This window comes from Leuresthes tenuis, unplaced genomic scaffold (genome assembly GCF_036924035.1).
Source record: "Leuresthes tenuis unplaced genomic scaffold, fLeuTen1.0.hap1 SCAF_18, whole genome shotgun sequence".
Lineage (NCBI taxonomy): Eukaryota > Metazoa > Chordata > Actinopteri > Atheriniformes > Atherinopsidae > Leuresthes > Leuresthes tenuis.
Window position 1 is genome coordinate 8,105,339 of NW_027325372.1, and position 21,571 is coordinate 8,126,909.

At 37.3% G+C, this 21,571-nt stretch overlaps 1 protein-coding gene across 2 annotated transcripts; it reads right to left on the bottom strand.

The window, feature by feature from the left end:
* Positions 1-515: 515 nt before the first annotated feature.
* On the bottom strand, positions 516-14,526 carry LOC140274658 (uncharacterized). Of its 2 annotated transcripts, none has more exons than XM_072370025.1 (29): positions 14,449-14,526; positions 13,140-13,198; positions 12,622-12,639; positions 12,318-12,350; positions 12,188-12,223; positions 11,920-11,946; positions 11,686-11,736; positions 11,557-11,598; positions 11,427-11,462; positions 11,052-11,084; positions 10,916-10,951; positions 10,218-10,250; positions 10,074-10,109; positions 9,928-9,969; positions 9,579-9,611; positions 9,442-9,483; positions 9,249-9,299; positions 8,866-8,895; positions 8,374-8,412; positions 8,058-8,075; positions 7,333-7,365; positions 5,184-5,219; positions 4,627-4,680; positions 4,229-4,264; positions 3,902-3,946; positions 2,022-2,618; positions 1,469-1,522; positions 1,259-1,310; positions 516-952 (listed from the first exon to the last, which is right to left on the bottom strand). In XM_072370025.1, exons 1-28 carry the CDS (start codon positions 14,457-14,459, stop codon positions 1,300-1,302), a joined length of 1,572 nt encoding a protein of 523 aa, XP_072226126.1. In that variant the 5' UTR covers positions 14,460-14,526; the 3' UTR covers positions 516-952; positions 1,259-1,299. The 2 variants fall into 2 exon arrangements, with proteins under 2 accessions (XP_072226126.1, XP_072226125.1); XM_072370024.1 differs by having other exon boundaries at positions 3,902-3,943; positions 4,223-4,264.
* Positions 14,527-21,571: the final 7,045 nt, after the last annotated feature.

The following is a 21,571-nucleotide window of genomic DNA, read 5'->3' on the forward strand; positions in this document are numbered from 1 at the left end:
AGTAAGAGGATCTTGATGTTTGCTAATGAAATAGCAAAGAACTATTATTCCAACTGAGGACACTAAAAAACAAACTGTATACTGTCAACTGGCTTCATATGAGACACAAACATTAAAAGAAACTTAAAATGTCCTGATAGCTTCTTATGAATAGATCATATCTACTTTTGATACATTTATTTTCTCAATTTTATGTTGACTTGTTCCACTGTATTCATGCCACAATTGACACGAGGCCTCCAGTCATATTTTAAATATTCTGCAGTGTAGACAAGTCAAACATCCAATCTGTCTGAAAGATTTAATCCAAAACATCAGGAAGACATTTAAGCTTTTAAGCAACTCCTTATCTAAAAATGAATTGCACTGTCCAGAAGTACATAAAGATAGATGAAATCAGTTCATGGTTAGAGCCAAATATTTGAATTCAGTTTATAATTCCAGATGAATATCTGACAAGACTTTACAATCATCTCATTGAATCATGCTCAACACTGAAATAAAGACTCGGTGTGTTTCAGACAATTCAAACTTTATTTGCCGCTCTTTGTGTACAATCATTAGCTCTGTTCACCCCTTATCTCCATTTAAAAATATTCATTAATGTCTGTAAAGTAAACGATGGACTGTATGTACACGTTAATGTGTGGAATCAGACACAGAGCAGATCTGAGATCAGCAGCTGGTTTAATGTTTCTGCAGACAGACAGACAGGCAGAAAGGAAGTTAAAGGAAACGTCTGAAAGACGCAGCCGGCAGAGTGGATGAAGACACGTCTTTTATATCTCTTTGAGAAAGAAAAACTAAAACAGCCTGAAGGAGAAAGAGACACAAATCGGGAGGAGGCTGGGGGATGAAAGCAAGCAGGGAACTGAAGGCTGAAGTTTAGATGCAGTTTAGCTTGTTGTTGTCATGGCAACAGTATTCCACTGTGGAGGCCGTGGGCTTGGTTCTGTTGGGAAACAGCATAAAAACACAGATGAGTTGATATATTGTGGCACAGTATCTCTGACACTTCCTGATTGCGCAACTTTTGGTGATCAGTTCATTTTGGACAGCGGAAATGATCTATAACTTATGTTAACTGATATTTTAGCCAGTTTGTGTTATATTTCCTTTCTTTAAAAAAACAACATGAGATTTAATATGAAAACAGTTTGCAAAGGGCTGCTGTTTATTTCTAAACATCTTTTACACTGAAAGTGACTCTAGAAACCACCTGAATCAAAGCTCAAATTTAGTCAGTATGTGTTGATACCTGACGTTGGTGAAGACTTCCACAGCTCAGAGGCAGAGCTTCTAACTCTTGTCTATAAGAAGAAAAGAGACAATGAAAATAGACCCGATTTTAATTGTTTAATTGTTATAAGCTTATTCACACAACAAATTCTGAAATGGAGTCAAAAGTATAAATGTGATGTGTCTGGCTGTGAGACAGAGGGATGTCACACTGGGAAGGAGATTTTACCATTTGAGGCGGCGGGAGTGGAGTCAGGCTGGTCAGGCTCGTCAACTGCTGTTGCTGCAACAGGACACAGCTCTTAAGTATAGCTGATCATAGCGGTAGTGTCTTTTTTAAAGTGTGTTACTCTTAAAGGTCTCTATCTTGAATCTGAACCAATAATCTTAACTTCTAGACTTTATTTTGCCTTAATTTTCTCTCTTGACTTGCGAATGATTCAGGTCTTACACATACAAAAAGAAAGCTGTGATTCTGTGAAAAATTCTTTGCTTTTTGCTATCTCGACTCCCAATTCAATGTTCTTTATTTTGACTTTAATGTCTTTACATTGGCATTTAATTCTTCATTTCTACATTTTCCAACTTGGCCTTTAGCTTCTTAATCGTAACAATTTTTTTTTTTAATATTCACTGATTGGATTTTAAGATTCTCCATCCTGACCGTTTAATAATTTCAGATAATGAATTCTTCATTTGTCATAGTCATCCATTTGTATATTCTTCACACCATCTGGAGTGATAATGCAGAACTAAATCAGTGTACTGGCTGTAGCATTTACCTTCAGGGGCCTCGGATACTTCTGCACTCTCCTCCTCCGGTTCCTCAGTTTCTGCCTTCATGGAGTCATCCTCGATCTCATCTTCCTCCTCCACTTCATCTTCATCTTCCTCTTCCTCTTCCTCTTCCTCAGTGACCTTGGAGTCTGCCTCGTCACCAGCATCACCCTCACTCATCTCAGAATCACCGCCCTCTTTTACCTCAAGCAAACTGTCATCCTCGTCAGTGGCCTCCTGCTCCTCGATCTTTACCTCTTCGTCTTCCCCCTCCTCCTCTTCCTCCTCTTCCTCCTCTTCCTCTGTGTCTTTCTCCTTCTTCTCCTTCTTCTCCTCCTTATCCTTTTGCTTCTTCTTCTTACTATCAGCTTTCTCTGCTTCTGCTTCCTCTGACTCCTGTTTGTCACTTATTTCGTCTCCTTCTTCCTTCGATGACTCCTCCTCTGCAACTTCCTCACTCCCTGCCTCATCTCCCTCCTCTTTAACTTCATCATCATTTGAATCCTCTTCATCTTCATCTTTCTCTCCAACTGTAGTTTCATCAGCGGACTTATCTTCCTCAATCAAGTCATCACTTTTAACACTCAAAGTGCTCTTTGGATCTGTGGATTAAAGATTTAGCTCAGTAATCAATAATGTCTTCTCAGTCTGTGGTAAACATTAGCATGATGTCATTAATTCAAATCATTTACCAGTCAAAGTTTTGACATGTCTATTCCTTTGATTTTTCTTTGTGCCAACTTTTTCACACTTTTTTTCCACATTTTAGTGTGATGATCTCAGTACTATCAGATTAAACATTTGGAATTGTACAGTAAAATACTTTTTTAAAATTTTTATTCTCCCAACCAGCTTCTCTTTTCTAACATGTGCTGAGCAATTGCCAGATTTTGGAGACCGTGTCTGCAGATTTGGCCTCTTTAAGTCCTAAAATGTGTGTTCAAGCTCATCGTCCTTGCTGAAAATTGAATGATGATTGGCTGTTTCTGCAAAAAGATGGATCTGTGGAGCACGTACAGAGCACCTAGGTCCATTTGACTTTATTTGAGTGTATACATACAGGAGAGATTTGATTTACATCTGCTTTAAATGGTTGTGGCTTAAAAATCCAGTTTTGGTCGAACTAACACTGTACCTTTCTTTTTGTATTCCCATGTAAACATGTTTACTGTAAGAAGCTCTGATCTCAGGCTGTGTTGATGCTGTAACTATTCAACTTCTGCTCTGGAGGAGCAGAAATTCTTAGTCTTCTTCTCCTGAACTCATTCTCCTGATCACAGCATACGATGGCTTTGCTCTTTAATTGACTTTTTAAGATATTTTTTGTCTTAAATGAATGATGAACTGTAATTTTGCTTGACTTAGTGAAGAAGTTCTTGGCGCAATATTGATCACTACCATTGCTGAAATGCATCTAGGCTGTAATGGACATAATTTTTACACAGTATCACAAATGGTATCCTTAAAAAGGCAACATGCTGCGCCAGTCAACTTTGACAGGGCTCACCAGCTTACTGTAAATTGCTCCATGTGACAACCTTAAGAATCTGGTTATGAGAATGCTTTAATGGTCCAATGCTTTAATGGTCCAAAATAAATTTTCCTCACTCTCTGAATACATATTAGTTGATAGGATGTGTTCCTAGTTGTAGTTTACAGTTTGAAGAGCTGCATTTTGTCCTCTTTTCATTAAACTTTTGTCAATCTTTGATTGTTGTACTAAAAGCAGTGTTGTATGAGTTCTTTCAATTACTTTTGTTAGATAAGTACACATTTAGATTTTTTTAAACAAATGTTTTTATAAATCACGTGCTCCCTTTAGTGATATCACTGTACTATAGGCCCTCCTCGCTGTCTAAACAGAATGGATATTTAGTGTATTTACCAATGTCGGACTCATCATCATCGTCATCATCATCATCATCATCTTCTGCAAGAAGAAAACAGAACACAGTTTAAGAGCACTAAAGTTAAGAAACAGTAATGTAGTTGACAGTCAACAGGAGGGACATATCACAAAGTTAAAGGAAGTTAAAGACAAAAAACAAAAAGTAATGTGACGGATGTCGTCCTATCAGGATGAAACAATCTGTCTTAGCTTGATGTCACTCCTCAGCTCTGATTTTATCAGCTTTTACGAACTTGTCTTTGTCTTTTCCTCATTTCAGAGATGGGAAAGCCAGAAATAAATGACACACACACACACACTGACCTTGTGCTTCGGTTGTCTTCTCTGACTGTGAGGTAGCTGAAACATAAAACATGAAATGTTTAACTTCCTGGCTCTTTCTGTGGTTTGCAGTAGTTGTGTTAGCTGAATTACAGGCATTCATCACAATCAGTGTAGCAGTAACAGAAGCACTGCATGTACTATATCAGTAACAGCAGCGGGATTCTTATGTCCTGTTTATAGTTTTTGAGCAGTTCCTTTGGTTTACCATTTCAGATAAGTACAATCAATTGTTCAGTATTATTATTATTATTCAGTATTATTTTCAACAAAACAAAGGTTTTTGAAAATCTTTATCTCTCTGTAACCATATCTCTGTACTGGTGTTTTGCTTCTGCTCTCCTCGTTGTCTAAACAGAATGGATATTTAGTGTATTTACCACTGTCCGTCTCATCATCATCATCATCATCATCACCATCATCATCATCATCTTCTGCAAGAGGAAAACAGAACACAGTTTAAGAGCACTAAAGTTAAGAAGCAGTAATATGGTTGACAGTGGAGACTGACCTTGAAATACACATCTTTTTGTGTATAAATTAATCACAAAAGCAGTGCTCAAAACTCAAAGAGAATCCTACAGGACATACATAACCAACATGGATGAGGGTCTTTAAGTCAACCTGAAGTTTCTCTTGGCCCCTTACATTACTTAAGAGAACCTTAAAACTGTAATTAAGTTCATTACCATGGTATGATAATAAAACAGGAGGAACATATCACAAAGTCAAAGGAAGTTAAAGACAAAAAACAAAAAGTAATGTGACGGATGTCGTCCTATCAGGATGAAACAATCTGTCTTAGCTTGATGTCACTCCTCAGCTCTGATTTTATCAGCTTTTACGGACTTGTCTTTGTCTTTTCCTCATTTCAGAGATGGTAAAACCAGAAATAAATGACACACACACACACACACACACACACACACACACTGACCTTGTGCTTCGGTTGTCTTCTCTGACTGTGAGGTAGCTGAAACAAAAAACATTATTTTAAAGCACTATGATTCTATGTAACATTATAACAAAATACAAGTCAGTATTAACCCTATATAACCACGACAATTTGTTTAGAACAGAACACAGAGTGAGAGTATATAAAAGATTGAAAGAAAACCGTTGTGAGAACTGTTGGAGAGAAATCTCCTATCAGGAAAAAAATGTATGTTTGAATCAAATCAAACTCTTTATCATTTTTTAATAGTTCAGGGTTACATTAAATGGAGTTATTTGGCATTCTTCCATAGACTCACACTTAATAATGAGAAAGTCTCTGTATGCCTGTGTGTATCTGTTCCTCATCCGATCTCGATCATGCTTTATAAGTGTAACACTAGGTGTCCAAGGAAGCACAGTGTCGAGTTTTAAATTGGGGTTCTCAAGAAACATGTTAAGAGAAATGTTAAGTGTCAGTAATTCATTACGTTAAGGTTTACGAGACAGAACACGATAAAGATCCTTTGCAAAGATGGCTGCAACTGTTAAAGCAGGGATTCTAGTCTTGTCATCGAGTTTGACGAAGAAGTATCTTAAGAGCTTCTGTTGTCACGGTGATATAATGTTGTTTTAAATTACAGTTTTAAATTTTGTATTTTCTTTACGGGCTTTGAATGACTTTCACTGTACTCTTTAAATCATATTAAGTAATTTTCCTTGCCATGCATTAATATAAATGTAAACAAATCTAGTATTTTACTGATAAAAAAATCGGACAAATAAGGTCAGTTATTATCTCCACAGTATGATGGAAACCATGTCTTGCTCAATAATTCATTTTATATTCCTGCTTTTACTACTATTAGCATTTACAGTTATCTGCAAATTGCTTTAATCATTTTTTATATGTAATCTTCTACATTTATAGCTTCATCTAACGGTCGTGTCCTTTAACGTTTAGTTTTTTGCTAAAAAGCATTTGTGTGTATGATAAAGTGCTAAATAAACTAGAAAAAGCTGTTCCTGTAAAACAGCGGTGAGAATGCTGATGAGCTGAATGAAGGCACCTGAAGATGCAATGAAAATAGTGAAACTTTTGCAGAAAGCCAGTTGCTGAAGTCTTGGTCGAAATAATTTAAAGGTGAAAAGACAATAGGGGAACGATTTGAAGCTGCTGGAAAAAAATGCAGAAGTATCATCAGAAAAAGCTGAAGGTTTAAAAATAACAGAAGGATTCAAGCAGAATGAAAGTAAGTGAACAGCTGAAGTCCATTTCAACACAGAGATGAACAGTCTTCATGAAAAATGTCAAAGCTCATGTCAAACGACTCACCAGAACACTGATCTTAAACTCATAGAGAAGAAAGAAAGAAAGAAATGGTTTAATTCGGAGCAGCTAATTTGAATATTCTATGAAGAAGGTCAAAGGTGAAGTGAGTTAAAATGGGCTGCTGTGTAATATGTAACAGAGGAATGGAAGAGAGATGTCCGCACAGACACAGGAAGAAGCAGGAGGGGAGAGCCAATTTTCAGCTGAATCAGCTTTCGCACAACAAAGCTGAGTCAAGTTATTTCAGGTAAGTTGCTTGTTATTTGAACTGAGTAATAAAAATAACCCCCATAGATAATGAGAACTTTTTCATGTATCACTGAATTGACTGGAGTATGTCTATCCAAGAGCCAAGATGAAGGGATGATTGAGGTTAACAGGGTTACCTCAGCTAAGTCTAGCTTTGGTAAGCAAGTGTGAGGTAGTTTGGATGACCAGCTGATTGATGACTGTAGGCCACTCAACACACACATTTTCAATGTGCACTGTGTGATTATATGACAAAGCTACACACACTGACCCTATCATTGGCTGACTGTGTGGGAGCTTAAACAGATGAGAAATTAAATACTTTCTGTGTAATGGAAGTTGTGTTGGCAGACTCACTGCACAGGCTGCAGTAATATGTGCTCTGTCAATGTTTCTTTTGGTCCATTATTTCCGCTGATGACTTGATAATTCACTACTAATAAGCAAATAATTTTCTAAGTCTTTTAACTAATCCTTCAGGGGGTTTAACCTAACAGTGTTCCTGTGAACCAACGTCAGCACTGCTGTGTTTCGTCATTGTCAGAACAGGATTAATGTTTAGTGTATTTACCAGAGTCACCATCATCTTCCTCACTGGCTGCATCTACAAAACATCAGGCCAATAGAATACAGTTTTATAACATCATCACAGGAAGCTTGTGAAACATGCAGAAAAATGGACCCTAATGTATGTTGTGTTTTACTTACATGACTTTTTTCAAACTTAAATAACAAACATGGAGGCAGGCTACATTTTGATTTAATAAAAATCAGCATTTGTGCGCTCTAATTCCAACAGTCTTACAGTGGTTATACCTGTAGATCCTGATACTAACACTGAGTAAGAGGTTACAGAGTTAAAGGAAATGAAAGCCTTAAAAAAGTATCAGGAAGTTAGTGCAGTAAATGCAAAGTCTGTCTGTGCTTGAAGACACTCCCTTTCTCAGATTTAATCATCTTTTTAAACACCTCATGTCTGTTCCTCATTTCAGAAACATTATATTCAAATTCAGTCTGATAGATTTATCTTAGATTATTTAAAAATGCCACTAACAAACTAGATAAAGCACACAAATGGATCTTTTGCTACACTGCTGACTCAGAGGAGCATAAAACTGTCTTCTAACATTTTCCCTTCTATGTTTTAGGAATTTAACTTCCTCATTCCTCCTACAGTTCTCAGATTTCTTTTTGTCTCAGTCTGACTGTTTAAAAAATGTGATTAGCATCAAACAGGTTAAAGACATGTGGGAGAAGAAGGAAACCAGAGGCTGACAGAAAAAAAAGACAAATTACCAGAAGGTGCAGCAGCATCTGTGGAAACAAATGAGTTGTGTAAGGAAGTGAGGCTTTCATGTTACATGAAACCGTCTACAATCACACATTCTAACCGATACAGAAAGGCAGTAAGAAAGAAAAGAAATTCCAGCATAGATAGTTTCAGTAGACTTAAAGATCGCAAAAAAAATGTTTGCAAATCAAGTATTCAGCTAATATTATTTTCTATATACTTCTTAAAAACAAGCAATTTCATGTGTGAATACACAAATACTTGCAACATGTGTGTAAAGTTGTGATAGCACAAGCACAAGAAGGAAGTGAATGCTTTTACCAGTGGCGGACTCAGCAGTGACGGTGTCCTCACTCTCCTCTGTACAGACACAACATACAGTCAGCAGTTTAATGGGATTAATAGCGTTGACTCAAGCTCCCAACCAGTCTTACTCTAAATCACACTATGAGGTTGGGCAGTCTGACAGGTCTTACAGCTGATACAACTTACAGATGAAGAGGAAAACATTCCAAGCATAAACATTTTATCAAACGTTCAGAGCAAAACAAAAACCATTTAAACTGACTGTAGTTGGACTGCTTCAGTTGGAACATGATTAAAAAACTTGTTTGAATGCAGCACGATTTATCTTGTTTAGCGCAGTTAATATTGTAGTTTATTTGCAGAAAGTCACTACAACTCCTTTTAGGAAGGTCTAACTAATGAGGTATTCTGGCTTTACTGGGCTGTGGACTTTTTTCATCACAGAAAAGAAACACCATGGTCTGAACAAGGTAAATAGATTGACAGAAGTACACAAAATCAGTTTACCTTCAGCTTCTTCAGAAATGTCGTCCTCTTCTGTGGAATCAAATAAACATGTTACTATTGCTGTTTAATGATGGTAGTTGTAGTTATTTTGATGTTACATTGGCTGCATTGGAGCTGAAGCTGCAGTATTAGTTACAGTGGTGTTATTAAAAGTATACTTAAAAATCAGAGCAATGCTTGAGCTAATTGAACGTCTTTGGTCTTAGAAATGAGCCAACCAGATTTTAGTATCAAGAAATTATTATGTGATTCAGAAATTTTTTTTTCTTCCTAATTTTTTAAATGTCTTGAACCTTAGTGGTTGTTTTGTGTCTCAGAGCAAAGTAAACCTGTTCAGGAATGCATCAATGTCAGAACAAAAGCCAGTTAAATCTTAATCTCACCCTCAGGCTTCTCCGTCTTCAAACTTCTTGGACTGCTCTCATCAGAAGTAGCTAACAGAAGAAAAAAAACATTAGTAATTTCTAATCAAACTATTAAAATGCACTAAATTTGATATTCATTCAGAGTTAAAGGGAAATGTAAGCCAGTTTACACACAAACTGAAAACAACAAAACCAGTTTAGTTGAACTCACACTGAGCTGGTTGTTCAGCTTTTGCATCTGATTTAGTCTTATCTGAAACACATGTACAGATAAACACAATGTAACCAAGTGGGCAGACAGGCAAATACGCAGCTTAGCTCACAGGTGAACAAACACAAACAGGTTACCTTCAGGTGCTTCAGTAGAATCTTCATCGTCGTCTGAGATTCAAATAAAAAAGTTAATTTTAACAATAACATAATGTTAGTAGTTATCTCGATGGCAATATTAGCCACATAGTACTGAGATAGTTGGACTAGTTACAGTAGTGTCAGCAATAGTGTAAGAGGTTTATAAAAAAACTGGTTAGTATTGGGCTTTTTCTTTTCTTTATGAAAATGTACAATAAAACAAGTAAACAACTATCCATAATTGTTATCTCATTGTGGTGAGCTTTTGTTCTGGGGCCATGTCTGGACTTGGAGTAATACAGTACCAAAATACCAAAAATAGACAATAGTGAAACCTTTAACTTACCCTCAGAGTCGTCGATCATAGAAGTTTTCCCATCGCTGTCATCTGAATCAGTTGAAAGACCAAAAGGATGATGGTAATTAGTACCAAATTAAACAAAACGTAAAGGAAAATAAAGATACATAGCTGAACTTCAATCTGAGACTGACCTTCCTCCTCAACGGTCTCATCTGATTCTGGAACACCTGAATCACACATACAGGTAAATAAATCAACAGGTGAGCAGGCAAACACATTGTTAAACTCACAGGTAAACAAACACAAAGGCAGGAAAACACACTGAGAAAAATCACCTTCGGTTGGCTCAGCAGACTCGTTGCTTTCATCTGTGAAATCAAATTAATATTGTTTTATGATGTGTCCATTTATGCCAGATGTGCAGATACAGTAGCAGCATTTTGATGGCAGCATTAGCTACAATACCAAAGCTGAAATTCGAGTATTTTGCAGTTGTACTGGGGTAGAATACTACTAATAAGTGTCGTAGTATTACTGTGTTAAAGAACTTCTGGCTACAGTGGCATCCTTAAGTCCTCTCGGGCATGGTCCTACAACCTTGACGCCTCTCATTTGGGTTTTTCATACACCACCAACTGTGAGACCCCATACAGGCAGGTGAGCACCTTCTTGATTATATCCAGTGAGCTGAATTAGGCAAAGGTGGAGTCCTCTCCAATGTATGAATGTCGTGATCAGTGATGTAGGTAAGAAGGGGTCAGTCAGAATTTACTGATAAAACACTCCTAAAACCTGTTTGGCTCACTCTGTTTGTCAAATACATTTGTAGGGATTTTTTTGTGAATATATAATATTAAATATTATATTTTGTTTTGTCAGGACCAATTTGAACCGTTTAGTGATCCATCAAACATATGAGACCTTTAATTTACCCTCAGAGTCCAGACCAAAAGGATGATGGTAATTAGTACCAAATTAAACAAAACGTAAAGGAAAATAAAGATACATAGCTGAACTTCAATCTGAGACTGACCTTCCTCCTCAACGGTCTCGTCTGATTCTGGAATACCTGAATCACACATACAGGTAAATAAATCAACAGGCAAACACATTGTTAAACTCACAGGTAAACAAACACAAAGGCAGGAAAACACACTGAGAAAAATCACCTTCGGTTGGCTCAGCAGACTCGTTGCTTTCATCTGTGAAATCAAATTAATATTGTTTTATGATGTGTCCATTTATGCCAGATGTGCACATACAGTAACAGCATTTTGATGGCAGCAATACGAGTATTACGCAGTTGTACTGGGGTAGAATACTACTAATAAGTGTAGTAGTATTACTGTGTTAAAGAACTTCTGGCTACAGTGGCATCCTTAAGTCCTCTCAGGCATGGTCCTACAACCTTGACACGTGTTGCAAATGTATAATACAGATACAGACTCAGAGGCTTTAATCGGAGAATCAACTTCATTCAGAGTTTGAAGTAACCTAAGTTCAGTTTATCTATGAGCTGAAAGAAACCTTTGGCTCACACTGACCTGGTGAATCTGTTGCCTCATCTGATTCAATTGGAACTGAAACACACATGCAGGTAAACACAATGACAGATGAGCAGGCAGGTGAACACACAGGTGGACACACAGGCAGGTAAATTAACAAAAAGATTACCTTCAGTTCCCTCAAGTGAGTCAGCGTCGTCATCTGTGGGAACTGATGGAAATGTGCAGTAGTACTGTTAATGAAAGCACTCGCTAAACCATAGATAAAACACCAATGACATTCAAACCTTCATCTTACCTTCAGCGTTGTCTGCCTTGGACTCACTTCCATCGCTGTCATCTGAATTGGCTAAAAGACCAAATTAATTAATAAATAAGGTAGAAATTGCATATTTGGAATTGAAACATACAAATGTACAATCTAAAAAACAAAGATTTAGAGACATAATGATGGAATCTAAAATCAAATATAATTTCCTTTAAGCATTTACTGAATAAAAAAGAGATGATTGTACTGGAGACACACACTGACCTGGTGCTTCAGTGGCCTCATCTGAGTCTGAGGGAACAGATAAACACAGAGACAGATTAAAAAAAGGATCCAGTTAACATTTTGTCATCAGTGTTCAAACAGTGAGCAGAAAAAAGTACGCAGGTTGTAACAAATGGGCAGGTACACTGGTTAGCAGACAGGAAAATGTTGAATAAACTCTAATGGAAGTATTGTGCATTCTTTGTTGATGCAGCATGTGTACAGTATGTTTAAGGTGTGTCCAGTGGTTATGCTGTGTGTATGTTACCTGGTGCTGCTGTCACAGGTACAGCTGTAGATCCTCCTAAAACAACAGAGAGAGAAACAATAGAGTCAACAACAACAAAAACACCCCTGAGCTTTCAGTGTGAGTTTGTGTGAGAACATGTGTGTGTTACCGTTCAGGTGTTTCAGCAGTGCTGCACTTCTCTCTGCGACATAAGAAACAAACACCAATATTACACTTATTTTGCTACAAATGTAGAATTTTGCCACAAGTCACTTAAGAAAACACATGAGGTCATGAAACATTCAGAATTGTGCCTGTAGTGACCACTACAGCCTGTAGGGGGTGCTAGCTACATATACGAGTAAGTCGTCAGTGCAGTTCTTCATTCTGATTGGCTCCTGCTGTTTTCAAGTTAGACCATTGGCTACGATGTTTAATTGCAGTGAGATGCGTGAATAGAAAGTGATATTTACCATCATCTGATTTTTCCTCTGTAAGACAAAAAAGAAAAATACAGAAAATAAAAAACATAAAGTGGATAGAATTTTGATCAGTAGATCTGAACACGTATAACCATATGCATATTCTATTTTTATTACAAAAGATTCGACATGTTTATATAAAATATAGAATATACAGCATCCCTAATTTGCATCCATGTACAAACATTTCTGTTGTAACAATCTATAATGAACAACTGTTGTTAAGTGGCAAAAAATTCATAAAAACCTCTTTAGTACATAAGAATAATTGTCATTTTTTAAAATTAAAATAGTCAAAGTTACACATAATCTGATAATAACTTATTCCACTGCTATAGTCTTTACATATCGAAATGAGAATCTGGTAAATCAAATATATGTAACGTATTTCTATTTTGATCTGATATTTCCCAACCTTTGCAGTCATAATGACACTCCACAGAGATTGGTGAATAATCAATACTCATAAAGGAGCAACATTAAGTGTTTCAGATGATGTCATTGCTTACTTTGGACAGGAGCAGAGAGAGAAACTGCTGCAAAGGCAAAGAGAAGCAACACAACACACCTAGAAACAAACAAATAGAAACACAGACACACACACATTAGGACGTCCTCAATGCAAAGTGATCAGACTGATTTTACTGCAGCTTGTTTGAATCTTGTTTTCCTTTGCAGTCAAGTTGAAAAAGACAGATATGTTTCCATTCTGTCAACGTCTTGACTTCCATCTGACAGTTTGACAATATAAAAAAATCTTGTCATAAATTTATTGTAAAAATCTGAGCATTAAGCCACAGACATGGTTTTGTGAAATACGTTTTAAAATTTCTTTATTTAGAAATTGTTCAAAGAGATTAAACCAAAGATAAACTTCAGCAGTGATTTCAGACTTCCTTTTCTCCTCAGCAACGCATTATTCTGAAGAATTAACACAGTTAGGGGAAAGCAAACAACAGAAATCAATCAACAACCAGAGAAAAAATTCAGTGGATAAATCTCAGGTGTGTTCAGTGGTAGCTGGGTGAAACCATTGTTCAACCTGAAGGGTTAAATGACTGCGCGTCTTTGTATTTTCCCTCTAGAGGGGAAAAAAACAACAAAGCATCTCTTCTTTTCCAATGTATGGAGAGAAACGAGCTGCAAGAGAAAACCAGCTCAGCTTTTCAAAGAGAAGGAAGTGCTTTAAAGTTCATTGTGAAGTGTTTAGTGAGAAAAACGTTGCTTTAGTTAGGAAACACTAAAGTTTTTCTGCAGCTTTTATGCAGAGCAGGCAACAGTTTAAACCTGAAAACTGACAAATGTGCTGAACTTTAACTAAACATAACACACATCAAAAGAGGAGTCAAACAGACGAACTAATAGTTAAAGCTCTTTTCTCATCAGTGTTGAAGGAATGTCGTGTGACATTGAAATTATCTTCATATTGTGCGAAGTCCAAATGCTGCAGTAAGAAATACATTGTTTTAGAAAGACTGAATTGGGAAAGTCATTATACAAAGGAATATTTAAAAACCAACAACTGGAACTCATCAGGTGTCATCACAAGAGAATTGTAATCAGAACTTCACCACTTTAGGGAGATTTTATGAAGACTGAGTGAGCAGAGAAAGTCTCCAGAAGTGTGACAGTAAAGTGTTAAATGTAATGTTGAGTTCTGGGTTTAGCAGCAGTCCTGGACGTGCTGCTGTGACGTACAATGAATTTAGTTCTTTTTTCTTCTGCCATAACGACTGAAAGCTGATATAAAATCAGATTAAAGACTTAGTGAAATAATACAGGAGGTTTATCAGAGTAATTATGAGAGGATTCACTCACCGATGGAGCATGTTGCTATTTTTCAGCAGGTCGACAGGAAATACACTTTGTTGAAAAGAGACTTCAGTGTTTGTTGAGTGTCTGAGTTCAGCTGAGGAGCGGCAGCCTTTTATACTCAAACTCTCTCCCTCCCAGTCATCCCTCCCCCTCCCTCTCACCTCCCTCCCTCTGATCACCTGAGTGTCTTCACTTTGATCTGGCGTGAATGCAGTTTGCTGATTTGAATTGATTGTTTTACCAAACAGACCTTTTAGCAGGATCCCCTGTTGGGTCTGCTGTATTTGTCACAGTATTCAGTTCATATATACACAAAGTTTGTATTTACCATTATTTCGATAAAAGTAAGGAATAAAGTAAATACTGCTGTTTTGGTGTTTGAGTAGCTGTACATTAAGTGTTTTTCCTAATTTTGTAGTATTTAGTTCATTTGTCAGCTAGCTGTGCGCAGCTATGCCTTGAATATATTTTATACTGAGACTACTTGTTTTAAAACATCTACTGTAGCATAACTGGTGACTTTCCTTTTACTATATCAGTCATGAAAGTGTCATACTGGAAAAAGACCGTGTAGAGCCCCGAAAGAGCTCAAATATTGGGAGTAAAGACATTGCTACAGATTCGTAAGGCTTTCTGGTCATTATGACATTAGAAAAACTAATCAGAATCTACATGTTCTCACAGGGAACATGTTTATCATTAACTCTTGACTAACAAACAGTAATCTTTCGAGGTCAGAGGCTTCTGTTTGCAGCTTTGTATAAATGCTATGCCCTGCATTTGGCCAAAAACTTCATGCCTTCCTTTGTTTTTATTACTGGTCATCTATTCTATTCTCTCCTAAATCTCCTGTGTCCTGTATTTTTTTCTGAAAATATGGTGTAAAAGAAGTTTAGAATAACACATTTGAAATATGCAAGTACAGTTTTTACTGCTGTTATAAAATGAAATGATGCAGTGATTGAATTAAAGTGTATAAATGTGTCTCCTCACAACAGGTCGTAGGCCAGTTTAAGGAACAACTCTGCTCACTGTACACGTACTCAGTGAGCTGGGTTTCACATCCAAAACGCCACATACTGTTTGGTCAGGGCCCCTTGCGCTTACATGAAAAATATTCACACAGAAATGGCTTTAAATCACCTCACTGACTCTGAGCTGCCAATAAGTTCATGGGTGAATCAACCTCAGCCCCGATTTCACCTTTGCAGATAACAAATACGGCAGCAAATTTAGTGAAGATGCAACATTCCCACTTTAGCTTTATGTAATCCTGTTGTTCTTTTCAACACTTCCTTGTTGCTGGAGGGTTTTTGTACAGGAATTAACACTGTATTTTTGGTATGTGCGTGCGTGTGCAAACGCGTATGTCTATGTGTTGGTATGTGTCTGATATGTGGCTTCCCTTTAAGGAAAACTGGTTTGACAATACGTTCCAGAAACCAAAAGAGAATATAAGAAGGAGGTTGTCAGAGAACTTGTGTCCTGTATATCTTCATTGACTTGAAACAGATTTTCATATTGATGTTTTTCCATCAATTTGTTCTGACAGTTTTGTAAGCATGAGAGGATCCCTGACTGCAGAACCCTAAAAATATGCTAACTTTGTACCAACTAAAGAAATTAGCTCATTTAACAAAGGACTCTAAGTCACAAATTCACGTTTATGTAATCTTTCGAGATTTAATGAAACCTCAGTTTTCGTGAATGAAGGGTGCAAAATGAATTCCTTTGTAAGGTATCATAAAGTATCATATCCTATTGTGTCAGATTGACTCATATTGTATAATAATGTGTATTCAAACCCTTAAAATGAAATGCTGTATAAATGCTGGACACTGAATCACATGTTCAGTCCTTTTAGTTGACTTCATACTGAATAAATTAAAAGTTACAGTTCTGATATCACAGTGTGAACATAAGGTGGCTGGCTAATTTAGAATAGTTGGGGTGGTGGCTGGTGAGATGATTTAAAGTGTTTATCACATGGTTTTTAAGAAAAAAATTAAATAGGGTGTCAAAAATAAAAATACATATTACAAACTGAAGAATTGTTTATACTTTGCAGTGCCTCAGTGATAAAAGTTGTCTCAAAACAGATATTCTTTTATGTGAGTCAAGTGTGAATTCACATTATTTTTCTAACTAGACTGTTTTGGTGTGTCATGCCATGGCAGCAGAGCTGCTGTAACCAGTTTTGTTAACTATCAAAAGGATTTCACAGCACCACCGTCAACTAAGAACCAAAAGGAGAAACAGAGCTCTGAGAGACTCAAGCATCAAAGGGGTGGTGGTGGTGTTGGGGGGGCTGGAGCGGTTTTGGCACCCGTTGTTCAACCATGGGTCTTTGTGTGACATAGGATCATGACCGGCATACATTCAGTCAGGGCATACATTGGTTAGGGTTGGAACCAGATCATGATTAGGTGTAAAACAATGAAAAGCCTCATCTTCTTCGATGCCCTTTTGCTGGTTGCCTTGGCTACACATAGACTGAACATGTTACAATAAAATGTTCCTTTCTGATTGACATTATCACTGGGTCAGGGTTGGAAATCGTGACTACTTGGGTAGAATTAGAAAGGTTTGAGACCAGTTTACATTACCCAGACCAGGACACTAGAACCTCAACAGATGATAGTCTAAATGCACAGGACCAGAACTAAAATTAAGGACAGAAAATGCTGGCCAGTGATTTTTCAAATTGGAATACTGTGAATCATGGTGTCATCATGAGCATGTTGAGGAGCATCTAACAGTGAGACAACAGATACAGAGATTATCAGTGCTGTCAACATGAGCTGTTCAGTAAAATGTAATAACAGAACAGACTCAGAAGCAAAGCAAATTCAAAGATTTCAAACAGATCATACTCACAGTACTTCACAAAGTGAACAAGTAGTATAAATAAAAGAACTAAATGAAAACCATTAACATGTACTAACTGATACACGTTAAAGACAAGAACAACATATCAGTTTGAAGGACAATCATGAAGGAAAATGACAAGAAGGGCCTGCTGGTCTGTAATAATAAGTGGAGGAATACAAAATATATCCAACCACAGATATGAGAGTACTGTGCATTGACCATTCACCAGTTTGAGCTCTTGTTCCATGTTTTAGTAACGCAGAGGTGAAAATTAGCTTCAGCTTATTTTGTTTTCACACCCACTTAAACCAGTAATTCACATAAACCATTTCAGTCATGGACTGATAGGAGTACTGAGAGACTGAAAACCAGTTGTGACGTGTCTGTTGACTCATCATAAGGTCATCTGTCTCACTGAGCTGCAGTTATGAAGCCTAATTGAGATAAAAGCGTGACCAGATATCTCCGGATTTTACTTTACTTAGGTTTCTCATTTTTATGTGTGATTTGTATTACTGTGACGAAACTACAATCTGTAATCTTGTGATGGTGAGAAACCTAGAGACAGATTGTCATAGAGTTACCAAAAAGAAACCGATAATAGGAAATGATAACAGCAATGCATTTCTGGTACAGTGATCTCTGGACTTGAAGAAACACCAGTTTGTTTTAATGTGTGTGTGTGCTCAGGTATTGGGTGATTTTGAATGTTTTCTAAGAGCAGCAGTTGAAGTTCAGTGAAAAGGGAAAATCCAGAGAGAAATGTCAACTGAAAGGTCAGGAAGCATTTAATCCTAAAATCTCCTAAAGTGAATCTTAACAGCTGTGTTAAACAAGTAAGATTATAAACAGTCTGAACAGATTCACATCTAAAAAACAGGTGTGATATAAATAATAAGCACACACTGATAGAGCACTGAGCCTCTGTTGGGTCTATATGAATTATTAAGAGGAAACAGCAGTTACTTAATTAAAATGGCCCTTTTTTTTGCCAACTTGGCACAAAGAAAGGCTATTGTCTTTGGTATACTGAAGTCCTACAGTCACCACAGGAAATGCATTCTATCCTTTGACATATAGTTTGCATTTGTCAGCTCATGTGTAGCTCCCACTCGAGGTCCAGGGTGATGATGGTCCCCAGGAAGCAGGAGGACTCCTGAAACCCCATTCACACTTGGTAATGACATTCATCCAGGGCGACGCAGTCACAAGTACACAGCACTAAATACAGCGGGTCTGAACACACAAAGACGTACACACTCTCTCTGTCTCACAGAGATGGTGAAGGAAAACTTGGAGTTAGATGGGTGATGTAAGAACTGTACCATTACCTTTCAAACAGTTAAACTTAAATTCAGTCTGCTTGCAAGATACCACTCCTTAGTAGAGGGTCTTTAGGCTTTCAGGGATGTGCTTGAGGCCTGTCAAATGGAAACCAAGTCATTAGTAGCTTTCACAAAGATATGGTGTTGTTATGCTGCAAAGAAGAACTCTCTCTTTAAGCCATGAAAGAAAGTTCAGAATTAGAACAGCTGTTTATTGTTCTTCCTGACTTGCTAAACCTGTAGATTAACTCTTTAAACATGTTCCTTCGAAGGCTTAAAAGCTTCCACCTTCCATATATGAGTTTTCTGAGTTTTGAGTGCCCAGATTTGTTGTGGTCGTAACGTACTCCAGTGTGCAATGGAAGCTGATGTGTGGTGTCATGAGCTGATATGTCTCTTCATAGAAAATTCATGTTGGCCTCATTTCCATTACCAATTTTTGAGTGAATAAACTAGGCTGTGAAGGATCGTCAGTCAGTGGCCATTTAGGATACATTGTGCATGGCTGTAAAAAACAAGGTAGTGGGTGATAAACAAAGTGAAATAAAACAAATAAAACTTTAGCCATACATGAGAAAAAAATGTAGAGAAATCTTCAGGAATTCTTTGATTTTTTCATGTCAGTGAATATTGCCCGTATCTATTTGCCCGTATAGCATTTATTTATGCAGGAATTATGATGCACAATCGTTCATTTGAGTAATAGGCATTTAAGTCTGCTCTAAAACACAACTGCACTAAAGCAAAGTTAAAAGCTTTTTTTAAATCTCTAAACAGATGAGGTTTTTGCAAATTTGGCTTTTTCTAATGCAAAATGTCAAAATGTGCATAAAAGAAATGTGCGACTTCGTATACTGATCCAAACTTTTGACAGACTTTACGTCCCAGTCTGTAAAACCAAATACACCTGAGGGTCTTCCACAACCTCACAGGGTTACACCTTCGATGTCCTCACAACATGTATGGAGTACATTCATTTCTGTTTTTATTCAGGTATCTGGTGGATCGGGGCAACGAGCTACAGGCCTGAAAAACTATTTTCATGTAACTCAGTGGTGATCTCTTGAAGAGACAGGGGGTTGCTGTTATTGCTATCCAATTGATGCACACAGTGTCCCGGTATTATCAGTCACATTCATTCCTTGCATATCAGTTATGCCTCCAAAACTCCAAGATAGCAACAGCTAAATGCTAAACTTGAGGATTAAAAAAGTAGTCAACAAACTAACAGGTGACATTGCAGTATGTCTATGTTTTATATATCAGAGTGGGACATAAACTAGTCTTATCATTTTCCCAGAAAACAAAGAGACAGACATTACTTACTGTGGTTTAACTCTGACCCAGAATGTTATCTTCTTTTACTAAACACTGAAAAAGAAGTGTTGATCTGAAGCCCCACGATCTTACCATTTTTTGGGCATGTGTCCTAGACACGTCCATGATCGTAGGAAAAGGACCAAATGCAGGACAGAAGGTGGGCGGGTGTCAAAAGTGAAAAACTTTATTTGCAACACATAAAATATGCTTCCAAGGCAGGAAATGAAGGGATATAAAAAACATAAAGCAAACTATGCTGGGCTAAACAGACACATGACTGAGAGAAACAGAATGGTTACAATGAGGATCTAACTCTTTATTTATAGTATTTGTACTGAAGAAGATAATGAATACTATGGGGTAGGGTAGGTGGTGATAATTAGCAAACTGAATCCTGGTGCAGAATCAGGACTAACTGAGAACAAGGGAATAACCTGAGAAAGTAAAGCAAGAATATAGATGTGAAACAAAGATCCAAACACAGACTAAAAGCTAACACAGAAAACCTGAAATCTCAAATGCAAAGTAGCATAACAAAAATACATAACCAAACCCCTCAGACCATGACAGGAAAAACTCTGTTTTAGGCTGGAGGTGTCTTACTTTTTCAAACTTTGATTATTTTTTTTTACTTACAAGAGAGAAAATTGCGAGGGGTCTCATCTCCTTTTTGGAGCCTTGCTTATTATTTGGACCAGCACTCAAAACACCAGTGAGTACACTCCAGTGACTAATACTTGTGCTTGTTTAAAATGTGTCCCCTTTGTATGGGCCTGGACTGAATATATGTCAAACATGTGACTATTCTTGCTACGTAACTTCTCCTGTCTCAATCTAATCTCCAAAGCGGTTCCACAAATATGACATTTACTGTCGTTGATACATGTAATGCATGCAAAAAGAAATCTACTATACATATGCTATTTCAGTGGTCATGTTCACATCAAGGTTGGATGTTAGATACTTGTAGTTAGGAATGTGAACTGTCAAATCTGTTTTGTGTTGAAATGTTATTGAACAACACAACTGATTTTAAAAAAGCCTTTTTGTTTGTTTGCACACTTAATTAATCTCAGGGCTGCACGGTGGTGTGGTGCTTAGCACTGTTGCCTCACAGTAAGAGTGTTCCAGGTTCAACTCCTGGCTGGAGCCTTTCAGTCTGGAGTTTGCATGTTCTCCCTGTGTATGTGTGGGTTCTCTCTGGGTACTCTGGCTTCCTCCCACTGTCCAAAAACATGCATGTTAGGTTAATTGGTGTCTCTAAAATTGTCCTTAGGACTGAGTGTGTTTGTAGTTGTTTGTCTCTGTGTGGCCCTGTGATGGACTGGTGACCCATCCAAGGTGTACCCTGCTTCTCCCCCCTTGATGACTGCTGGGATAGGCTCCAGCCCTGTGACCTGACCGACAAATTAAGCGGGTAGAGAAAATAGATAGAATTTTATCTCATGGCAAAAGGTCAGATATTTACTTTGTTCCGCACTTAAAAGTAAAGCATTTTACAATAAAGGCTTTAAAGGCTAAAAATGCACCACTGCATTTTCAATACCCATTTCTACAGCTTATGTGATGTTTAAAGTCAACCAATGTTAACAACTGCAACTTCTTGTTAC